This window comes from Hippopotamus amphibius, chromosome 15 (assembly GCF_030028045.1).
Source record: "Hippopotamus amphibius kiboko isolate mHipAmp2 chromosome 15, mHipAmp2.hap2, whole genome shotgun sequence".
Classification (NCBI taxonomy): Eukaryota; Metazoa; Chordata; class Mammalia; order Artiodactyla; family Hippopotamidae; genus Hippopotamus; species Hippopotamus amphibius.
The window spans coordinates 10,503,099-10,515,233 of NC_080200.1; the positions used below are offsets into that span (position 1 = coordinate 10,503,099).

At 41.5% G+C, this 12,135-nt stretch overlaps 1 protein-coding gene across 1 annotated transcript; it reads left to right on the plus strand.

Annotated features, from left to right (window-relative positions):
* The first annotated feature begins 2,629 nt into the window (after window positions 1-2,629).
* Window positions 2,630-3,568, plus strand: LOC130837281 (olfactory receptor 7D4-like). Its single transcript, XM_057710102.1, has one exon. The coding sequence runs from the start codon at window positions 2,630-2,632 to the stop codon at window positions 3,566-3,568; it is 939 nt and encodes a 312-aa protein (XP_057566085.1).
* Window positions 3,569-12,135: the final 8,567 nt, after the last annotated feature.

Sequence of the window (12,135 nt, forward strand, 5' to 3'; positions counted from 1 at the left end):
TTATCTAATGTATTTTATTTATTTATTTGGCTGAGTTGGGTCTTAGTTGTGACACGCAAGATCTTTCGTTGTGGCTCGGGGGCTTCTCTTTAGTTGTGGCACATGGGCTCTAGAGCTCACGGGCTCGGTAGTTGCATCATGTAGGCTTAGTTGTCCCATGAGGGCTTAAGTTGCCCCGTGGTATGTGGGATCTTAGTTCCCCGACAAGGGATTGAACCCACTTCCCCCACATTGGAAGGTGGATTCATAACCTCTGCACCACTAGGGAAGTACCTATTGAATGTATTTTAAACTACTTTTCTAATCCTTTGTGATTCCTCTCACCGCTCTTTTGGTTAGGAAACTTGCACAATTCATGAAGTCATATAAATACATTATCTGTATTCATTTCTAAGTGTTCTGATTTCAGTTTTGCCCGTCACTCTCTTTTCTATTAGGTATTTATTCTGAGGGTTTTTTTAAAAAATGTTTTCTAAAGACCATTATATCATTTATCTTTTATGGATTGTGATATATCTACATTACAAACTAAATTCTCATATTGGCTAATATCTGTTCCATGACTGTGCAGTCTGTCCCATTGATATCTCTGTATTTACGTCCACTGCACTGATTTAAAATTTGCCTGTCCTCATTCATCTTCTTTTACAAACTTTCTTGGATCTCAACTAAATTAATATTCCTTACTTTTGACCAGTTAATACTCCTACTAATCACTTTCCTTGAGTGGGTGGATCATTAGAGTCTTAATCAGAATAACCACCTCAGAGGAGTCAAAGGCAACAACATTTCATAACACTCAAGGCTACAGGGAAGCAGAGCCCATGCCTCTTACTTTTATATACTTAGTTCTAACCCAGTGCCTGGCATGCAACAGGCACTCAAATAATTGTGGAATAAATGAAAGAGGAGGAAATGAAAAGAATCATTCAGATGTCTACAAATATTATCATGGCAAAGAGACATGATCTTCAGAGAGAGGAACTAAAACCATGTAAGTTATAAAAAGACATTTCATGTCAAAAGGAGGAACTTTTTCTTAAATGTATATGAAATTGAGGGTAACTGTCTCTGAATCTAGAAACTCCCTCCTGTGGCAGAGACATAATAGTCAAACAGAAACTAAGACTTTTTTTTTAAGGAGTGAAATGAAAGTTAGAAGGCTCTCATTCTCTTTATTTTCAGTTGAAAGACTTCATGATAAATGGTCTCCTTGTTCTTAGTTAAAAGATTTTATGATAGAGAATTGCCTCTACTATACCCTGACAATTTCTTTCCTTCATTCAACAAATATTTATAGAGCACCTATTATGTACCAAGTACTGTACTAAGTGCTTAAGTTATGAAATGAAAATGAAACAGAAAAGGCATAGTCCTCTCAACCTAAAGAAATTTAAAGAACTACAACACAAGCATGTAGGGCACAATTAGAATGTACAGTGGGGGTTCTGATTTGGTCTTTGGGATTGGGGCGTATTATGCTTCATTGTTCATTCTGACAACAATGGAGGGAGAAGTTACTATATGATAATGGAGGAACTGGCTATAAAGTCTTTGCACAATATCCTTCTTGGAGTCAAACTTGAGACAGAGAACGGTCTGTTTCAAGATATTGTTTCAAGATAAATGGCATGAGGGTAATAGAACATCATTAAATTCTGCAATTCCCAAAGATCTCCGTCTACGTCTCCCTGGGACTTGAAGAGACCACAACTGCAAGGCAGAAAGATGTTCATGAGGCTGGTACCTTCACAGGAATTATACAGCAAAGGAAGAGCCATGAGTCAGGGAAGATGCAAGACACCCCTGTGCAGTGTGGAACATTCATTTTTATTTCTTAAAAAATATTAATTTATTTGGTTGTGCTGGGTCTTAGTTTTGGCAGTCAGGCTCCTTAGTTTCAGCTCCAGGACTTCTCAGTTGTGGCAGCCTGGCTCCTTAGCTGCAGCACGCATGTGGGATTTAGTCCCGACCAGGGCTCAAACCCGGGCCCCCTGCATTGGGAGCACGGAGTCTTATCCACTGAGCCACAGGGAAATTCCGGGACATTCATTTTTTTTTTTTTTTTTGGGGTGGTACACCAGGTTCAATCATCTGTTTTTATACACATATCCCCGTATTCCCTCCCTTCCTTGACGCCCCCCCCTCGAGTCCCCCCCACCCTCCCTGCCCCAGTCCTCTAAGGCATCTTCCATCCTCGAGTTGGACTCCCTTTGTTATACAACAACTTCCCACTGACTATTTTACAGTTGGTAGTATATATATGTCTGTGCTACTCTCTCGCTTCGTCTCAGTTTCCCCTTCACCCCCCGCCCCCTCCCATACCTCGAGTTCTCCAGTCCATTCTCTGAATCTGCTTCCTTGTTCTTGTCACTGAGTTCATCAGTACCATTTTTAGATTCTGTATATGTGAGTTAGCATACAATATTTGCGGGACATTCATTTTTAAAGAGATGTTCCTGGTGGTAGTGGTGGAAGCAGGGAAGGGAGGGTATTATTGAGAAGATCTTGGTCTAGAAAACTCTATATGACATAAGACTTTATGAGTGAATGAGTTTGAAATGTACAGCACATTCCTGTTTTGTCATTGTCTGAACATTATTTTGGCCTCTTTCCAGGCAACTTCCATATGGAAGGAGGGAACCAAACAGCTATTTCAAAATTCATCCTTCTGGGAATTTCAGGAGATATGGACCTGCAGCCCCTCCTCTTTGGGTTGTTCCTGTCCATGTACCTTGTCTGTGTTATAGGGAATCTGCTCATCATCCTGGCCATCAGCTCTGACCCCCACCTTCACATCCCCATGTACTTCTTCCTCTCCAACCTGTCCTTCAGTGACATCTGTTTCACCTCCACCACGGTCCCCAAGATGTTAGTGAACATCCAGACACAGAACAAAGGCATCACGTATGAAGGCTGCTTTACCCAGATGTACTTTTTCATGATCTTTGCTGGGCTAGATAATTTGCTACTGACGGTGATGGCCTATGACCGGTTCGTGGCCATCTGCCACCCGCTACACTATACGGTTATCATGAACCCTCGCCTTTGTGGTCTCCTGCTTCTGCTTTCTTGGCTGATCTGCCTGACATATTCTTTGTTGCAAAGTTTGATGGTTTTGAGGGTGTCCTTCTGCAAAGAGACAGAAATCCCCCACTTTTTCTGTGAACTTGCTCAGATTCTCAAGCTTGCCTGCTCTGACACCCTCGTCAATGACATCCTGCTGTATTTTGTAACTGGCCTGCTGGGTGTTATTCCCCTGACTGGGATCCTTTTCTCTTACTCTAGAATTATCTCCTCTATAATGGGCATTTCATCTACTGAGGGGAAGTATAAAGCCTTTTCCACCTGTGGGTCTCACCTCTCAGTCATCTCCTTGTTCTACGGTGCAGGCCTTGGAGTCTACCTCACTTCTGGAACAGCCCATCCCTCCAGAAAGGGTTCAGTAGCCTCAGTGATGTACACGGTAGTCACCCCCATGCTGAACCCCTTCATCTACAGTCTGAGGAACAGGGACATGAAGGGAGCTCTGAGGAGACTTTTCAGTAGAGGAATGTACTCTCAGTGAGATAATGGAAGGGCAGGCAACAGAGATCCCAAGTGCTGATAACTGGTGTTCCTGAATATGTAACCTGAAGACATAGAAAAGAAATATTGGGATTTCCCTGGTGGCGCAGTGGTTAAGAATCCTCCTGCCAATGCAGGGGACACAGGTTCAAGCCCTGGTCCGGGAAGATTCCACATGCCGCGGAGCAATTAAGCCTGTGTGCCGCATCTACTGAAGCCCATGCACTTAGAGCCCGTGCTCCACAACAAGAGAAGCCACCACAATGAGAAGCCTGTGCACTTCAAGGAAGAGTAACCCCTGCTCACCACAACTAGAGAAAGCCCATGCGCAGCAACAAAGACCCAACGCAGCTAAAATAAAAAATAAAACAAAATAAAAATTACACATTAAAAAAATACCGTTTATGATATACTGAGCCAAAGACAAACTTGAAGCCGCTCACCGTCCACCAAGGAAAAAGAACGGCCAACCCTATACAGAAGAAAAAAATCTAAAAAAGAGTGGATATATGTAGACATATAATTAATTCACTTTGCTGTACACCTGAAACCAACACAACATTGTAAATCAACTATATTCCAATAAAAAGTTAAACAAATGGCCAACCAATACCTAAACTTCTCATGAAAACAAACTATTTCGAGGACATCAATTCCTACAAGCATCCAGGAAGGAGAAAGCAAGTCAAGGACTGAAGATGGGGAGAAAAGACACCAAGAGTGACAATCTTTCAACCCTCTCAGTTATATTCTAACTTCTAGCACCATGCTTGCTGGACCATGCTTTTCCCTGGTCTGAGTCTGAAAACCATCATCTGGACTGTACCATACCAACCTCCCTCACCCCGTAAGATTTTACATACTGAGTCTTGCTTTGGTATTGGCCATTGACCTATACTGAGGACTTCAATGACTAACTTCTTTAGGAACCTCACTGTAGCATCTACTTTAAAAGAAAGGAAATTCTGGTCCTTGTTGATCCATTTGATATGAAATAAAGGTCCAAAGCAATCTACTCACTGTCTTCCTCGGCTGGCCCATGCTTCCCCAAATCTTCACACGCCTGGCTCCTTGTCACAAGCTAGGCTTCAAGTCAACTGTCAGCTCTCCCAAGAGCCCCACCCTGACCACCACCCTCCTATTCATTCCTTTCCACAGCACTGATCGTATTTTGAGAGGTGGCAGAACATAGAGGCTACGAGGACTCTGGGTTAGTATCTCTCTTCATCATTCTCTCAGGGTGTAATCTCATGCAAGTTATTTAACTTCTCTGTGCCTCTAGGCCCCATAATAGATTTCCTGAAGAGTTCTGGTGGGGATTAGATGCCACACATGAGAGCCCAGAACAGTGTCTGGCATAAATCCTCAATAATTTTTAGCCATCAGAAGATCCATTCAGGACGTCTGGGTTCATGTTCACCCTGTGAAGGAACAAAGGGATCCATTATCAGCAGAACAGGTGGAAAAGCTGACTTGAGAGGGTTGATCAGGCTGAGTGAATTCCCAGAGTTCTGACTTAGGGCACTGAGGATGGCATGGAGGAGGGGGCCCTGTCCAAGATAGCCCCCTGAACAGCCTAGGAGTACCATGTGCTGGAGGCCACATCTGTAGAGTCCAGGAGAGAACTTTCCTGGATCTAGACACTAAAGATTGGACCAAGAAATGACCCCAAACAAAGACTCCCTATGACAGGACACTGGGAGGGCAGAGCACCCTTTATATTGGTTCAGCTCCATGGGGGAGATTCTTTTGAAATGAGCAAAAAAATTAAAACCTGTCTTGGGTTGACTTGAGGAATGTTGAACCCGCTTGGTAAATACCAGATGTAGTTGCTGGCAGATTCCAGTGTTTGAATCCTAACTTGTATCATTTACTCTCTGACTCTAAGTAGCTTCAGATTCTTCACTTATAAGTAACTGTTGGGGTGATTTTTAAAATTAGTGCTAAGTATCAAATATACAGTTTCGAAAAGCAGTGGATACCATATTTATGAACACATTATTTATTTGTTGCTCCCATCTTGTGCCAAAAGGAGGTATATATATTGGCAGGATCCTGTACCCCACAAAGCTCTGCTCAGCTGCATTCTTCTCCAGCAGGTGTCTGATATAAACCGATTGCTACTAGAAAGGGAAAAAAAAAATCAGTTTAGGAACTTCCCTGGTGGCGCAGTGGTTAAGAATCTGCCTGCCAACACAGGTGACACAGGTTCGATCCCTGGTCCAGGAAGATCCCACATGCCGCGGAGCAACTAAGCCTGTGTGCCACAACTACTGAGCTGGCACTCTAGAACCTGAGAGCCACAACTACTGAGCCCTTCTGCCACAACTACTAAAGCCCGTGTGCCTAAAGCCCATGCTCCACAGCAAGAGAAGCCATTGCAATGAGAAGCCCATGAACCACAACTCAGAGTAGCACCCACTATCCGCAACTAGAGAAAGCCCACCTGCAGCAACAAAGACCCAATGCAGCCAATAAACAAATAAATAAATTTATTTTTTAAAAAAATCATTTTATTCAGTGCAATGTCTTGGCTTCCAACCATTTTATGGAACCTCTGGCCCTGGTGACCTGGGGCATTAGAGTAAGATGAAGCCAAGACAGGACCATCCTAACAAGCCTGGAACAGTATCTGATTATCCTCCATCTTTCAATTAGTTGTAGGTATAGACATTATTACTCTACTATAGGGTTTTTCAAGCCGCATACTGTTAAAATTTGGGGCCAGATAATTCTTGGGCAGGGAGTGCAGGAGGGGGGGAGTGCTGTCCTATGCATTGTAGGATGTTTAGCAGCATCCACGGCTTATACACTAGATGCCAGTAGCTTCCCACACCCTCACACCCCATTAAAAAAAATAAAAAATATCTCAGGGCTTCCCTGGTGGCTGGCACAGTGGTTAAGAATCCACCTGCCAATGCAGGGGACATGGGTTCAAGCCCTGGTCCAGGAAGATTCCACATGTCACAGAGCAACTAAGCCCATGTGCCACAACTACTGAGCCTGCGCTCTAGAGCCCACGAGCCACAACTATTGAGCCCACATGCCACAACTACTGAAGCCTGTGCACCTAGAGCCCATGCTCCACAACAAGAGAAGCCACCACAATGAGAAGCCTGAACACTGCAACAAGGAGTAGCCCCCGCTATCCGCAACTAGAGAAAGCCCGCATGCAGCAACGAAGACCCAACGCAGGAAGGAAGGGAAGGATGGAGGGAGGGAAGGAGGGAGGGAGGAAGGAAGGCAAGAAAGAAAAGGAAGGAAGGGAATAAAATTTAAAAAAAAAAAAAAGTATCTCCAGACATTGCCAAATGTCCCTTACAGACAAAATCACCCCTGAATGAGAACCACTGATTTACCATGACTCACAACAATCAGTGAAAAGAAAATTAAGTTAAAAAAAAAAAGGCGAGGGTTAGACCCTGGTTTTCCTAAAGCCCAAAAAAGAATGGACCTAAGATACCAGCCCCTAGACAAGAGAGTCTCTGCATGGAGAAAGAGGCCTTAGGTCTGGAACAGAAGCATCAATGGACATTTGCTGAATAAACAGATGAACAAATTTTAGCGAATTCGAAGTGCCAGAGGACAAGAACCTTGTCTGTTCATGGCTGCCTGGGGAATGATGGGGAAAGATTACAAAGGGATGTGAGGAAACTTCTGGGGGTTCACCATCTTGACTGTGATGATGGTTTGACAAGCATATATATATTTCAAAGCTTATCAAGTTTGTATATTTTAAGAATGTGCAGCTTCTTATATGTCGATTTATCTATATAAAACTATTCTCCCTCACTTGAAATTCTTCCAATATAAACACTGGCCTTGTGGTGACTGCAAAAATAGGTACCATTTCTTCCCTTTCCTGTACCCGTGTCCCTTCTGAGTAACTCTGAGGACCCTTCCACCCTGGGCTCACTCACGTGACTGCACTGGGCAATGGGGTGCAGACATGACACATGGAGGGACTTGAAAAGCACCTGTATGGCAGAGCTCAGCTCTTCTGGAACCTTTATGGCATCATGTGTACAGACCCCCATCTAGGCTGCTGGAGGATGAGACCGGAGTGAAGAGCAAGTAACCAAACCAGCAGCCAACTGCTAGCACGAGTAAGCCAAGCCAAGCACAACCCAAGTTGTCCACCAACAGAACTGTAAGCTAAATAAATTGTGCTTGTTTTAAACCACCACGTTTGGGGTAGTTTATTACACAGCAAATATAAACAGGCCCCCTTCATTCCATTCTTCTAAGGACCACGCACAAGCTACCTTTCTATAAATGGTGAATCTCATCAGATGTCAATGGATTTCCATCGAATTCAATTAACATTTAAATTGCGATTAATAGGGCTTCCCTGGTGGGGCAGTGGTTAAGAATCTGCCTGCCAATGCAAGGGACACAGGTTCGATCCCTGGTCCAGGAAGATTCCACATGCTGTGAAGCAACTAAGCCTGTGTGCCACAACTACTGAGCTGGCACTCTAGAACCTGAGAGCCACAACTACTGAGCCCTTGTGCCACAACTACTGAAGCCCACACACCTAGAGCCCATGCTCCGCAACAAGAGAACTCCTCCAAAATGAGCCCGTGCACCACAATGAAGAGTAGACCCTGCTCGCTGCAACTAGAGAAAGCCCATGCACAGCAACAAAGACCCAATGCAGCAAATAAATAAATTTTTTTAAAAATTTAAAAAAATAAATTGAGATTAATAAAGTCCTGATGTATATGTGTATGTTATATAATGTCCCATGTTACCCTTGCAGCTTTGTCTCCTACTTCAAAGACTGTCCTTTTACATGTCAGAGAGTGTTATATGTACTTTTCAGTGCACTCAGGATTGACATGCTTATTCAAATCTGATCCTGAACACTTTATAGTAAACCTTCTAAACTTAGCTTGCATCATCTCTTCAACTCTAACTCTGAGTTAAAGAGATGACATCCCTCCTTGGGGCTTCGTTAATGGATTACCAGGCCATACTATCTTATTTGTTATTTATACCTGTCTCTCCTCCTGGACCTTTACTCCTTTAAGGAGAGTACCACGTCTTTCTCCCCAAAGCCTAACCGGGTGTAAGGCACTTAATTGATATTCACTGGATCCCTAGAGAGGAAAAAAATCCTGAGTGGATTGGAGTTACCCAAACATTACACAAGACAGAGCTGATTCCTGCTGGAGAGGCCCTAAGAACTGAAAGCCATAGTGAGACATGAAGACTGGGTAAGAGTATAATTAGAAGTCTCCTCCAGAGATTGTATAAGGTTATCACGTCTGTCCCAAGGACTAGCAAAAAAAAGTGCAATGAGATGCAAGAGCTCTGGGCCACTTAGGTGGAGATGGGAATTCAGTTTTCTTCTGCCCCGTTAATTGACATGATGGAGGAACTGGGCTGAGGGAGTAGCTGTGCTGGATTCCCAGGGCTCCTAATTAAAGAAATAGTCCTATTTTACTCAAGGCTCAGAGAAAACGCTCTTCTCCCCTTGTGCCTGGCCTCTAGGGTGTATTTTTTTCAAATCTTGGCAAGAGCCAGTCAATAATTGCTATTTCTTCACTAATGAACTTAGGAAAACTTTTGATTTGCAGGACATGCAGCACCTTCACCAACAGACGTGCAACCACCCCCACCAAGCACCCAAAGACCTGCATGGAGCACTGCAAGTGGAGAGGGTACAGGCACTTCAGGAAGACAAATGGAAGATGGAAGCCCTGTGGCCCTGCCCTCCTGCCATAATGCACCATAAGCCCAACTAGTCCACCAGGTGGTGCCAGCATGAAAGGCATGCAGTTGAGAGGAGGTAAACTGAGGCTGGACAGACCGCACTTGATAAATGGTCCCAATTTCCAGCTGATAAGTTGACTTATTTCACCTGTGTCTTCTCAGGTGGATGACTACCTTACAGTGGTATGTGGAAGACTGTAGTTAATGTGTGTTAAATTATTCAAATCTGCCTTCTTTGGGTAAGATAGAAAAACATTTTTTTTTATCACAAATATTAAGTCAGAAGGATTGTCAAAGCCCTGAGGTTGGAACTCATCTTTAGAAAGCAGATTTATTTATCTATTTAGATCCTCAAGAAGTAACTGAGTACTTTCAAAAAAAAATATCAGCTTTTATTCTGAATTCAGAAAAGTAACAGTGGGCTAAAGACAAATATAAAGGAACTCATGTAGCTTAAACTGAACGGAAAGGATTTTCTTGGGCTCATGTATATAACAAAGGACTACAGTTAGAATTGCTAGTCTTAAGCCCCTATTTAAAGAGTCTCTAGGGAGTTCCCTATTGGTCTAGTGGTTAGGATTCTGGGCTTTCCCTGCTGCGGCCAGGGTTCAATCCCTGATCAGGGAACTGAGATCCCACAAGCTGCATGGCATGGCCAAAAGATAAAAATTTAAAAAAAAAAAAAAAAAAAAAAAAGGAAGTCTAAATAAAGTTTGAGAAGCTGCAAAAATAAGTAAATAAAATTTTAAAAGAGTCTCTAGAAGAACCCAAAGAACAGGGAAGATAAAAATAAGGGCCCTAGAGGATACTTCAGCCCCTGATACAATAGCTTCAGCAACCAGCAAACACAGGCTAACTTCTAGCTAGAAAAATATAAAGCACATTAAAGGACTATCTACTGCTGTTCCCTTTACCCAACACCTCATGTCAAGATTTCAACAAAAAAAACTGCAAGCCATATTAAAAGGCAGGGGTGGAAAAAAAACAAAAACAGTCTAAAACAAGAAAGCATGTGTCAGAACCAGACGCAGGGCAGAGATTTTGGAATTATCAGACTGGGATTAACTGTGGTTAATATGGTAAGGGTTCTAATGAAAAAAGGGAATGTGTAAGAACAAATGGGTAACATAAGCAGAGAAATGGAAACTTTAAGACAGAATCAAAAGGAAATAGTAAAAATAAAAAAAAAGATAAAATATCCAAGAGCTGTGAGACAATTTACAAAAGGTATAACATGCATATAATGGGAATATCAGGAGAAGAACGAGAGAAGAACAGAATATCTGAAGTCGAAGTCGTAACAGATGAGAATTTTCCAAAATTAATGACAAACACCAAACCACCACAGATACAGGAAACTAAGAGATCATGAATATGAAACAGTATCAATATAAAAAAGAAAAAAAGCCTAGATCTAGGCATATTATATTCAAATTGCAGAATAATTAACATAAAATAAACCTCGACTTTACTAACAAAAACAAAAAGGGTCCTTGTACCCGGATATTTAATTTAACTCCTAAGTGAAAAAAGAAAAATACAAACTGGAATTACAGAACTGTAAAGAAACTATGATAATCAAAGCTACATATTAGAACCTACGGGATGTATTCAAAGCAGTGAACAGAGGAAAATTCACTGCACAAAACACTTGTGAATGAAAGATTAAGAATAAATTAATAGTTAAGAAAAAAAACCTAGAAAAAGAAAAATAAACCAAAAGAAAGCATAAGGAAGTAGTGGAGATAAAAGCAGAAATTAATGAGGAAAATAGAAAATAAATCTAACTGGTCAAAATTTCAATTTTTTTTTTGAAACAGAAATAAACCACTAGCTTATTTGATGCAAGAAATGAGAAAGCAAATACAAAAAACAAGAAGTGATGACCACTGAATCAAAAAATATTTTTAAAATCATATGACCACTTTGCTGATCTCTGTTAGATGAAATGAACAATTTCCTAAGAAAATACAGATTACCAATGCTGACTCCATTCAGGTTAGAAAGCTTAAAACAGACTAATTTTTGGTAAAGAAATAAAGTTCCTAAGAAAATATACCACTAAAAAGCACTCCACCCAGATGGTTTCACAGAGAATTCTACCAGTCTTCTAAAAAACACAGTCTTAATGGTGTACAAATTATTCCAGAGCATTGAAAAGGAGGAAACAATTCCAAATTCCTCTCATGAGGCAGCCATAATACTAATACCCAAAGCACACAGACAGTACTAAGAAACCACACATCAATTATTCATGAATACCAATGCAAAATTCTCAAGAAAATACTAGCAAACAGAATTCAACAACACATTAAGAAAATAATATACCATGGCCAATAAAATTCATTCTAGGGACACAAAATCTGTGGGTATTGAGAAATTTATTAATATCACATACTATATTAATAAATCAGAGGAAAGAATCACAATCCTCCTCAGAGATGTTCAGAAAAACTTAATACCCATTCACAATAAGACATTCAAGAACACAGGATACCTTCTCAATATGATAAAATATACAGTTGACTCCTGAACAACATGGGTTTGAACTGCATGGGTCCACTTATACATGGATTTTTCCCAAAAATATGTACTACAATACTATACAATCTGCAATTGAATCCTTGGATGTGGAACCATGGATATGGAAGGCCGACAGTAAAGTCATACATGGATTTTCCACTGTGAGGAGGGTCAGTGTCCCTAATCCCCACATTTTTCAAGGGTCAACTGTATACCTCAGTTCTAAAGGATATTTATCTTAATGAATGGAAAAACAATAGGGCATTACCTCTAGAACAAGGCAAGAATGCCCTCTATCACCATACTAGCAGTACTAGCCAATGCAAT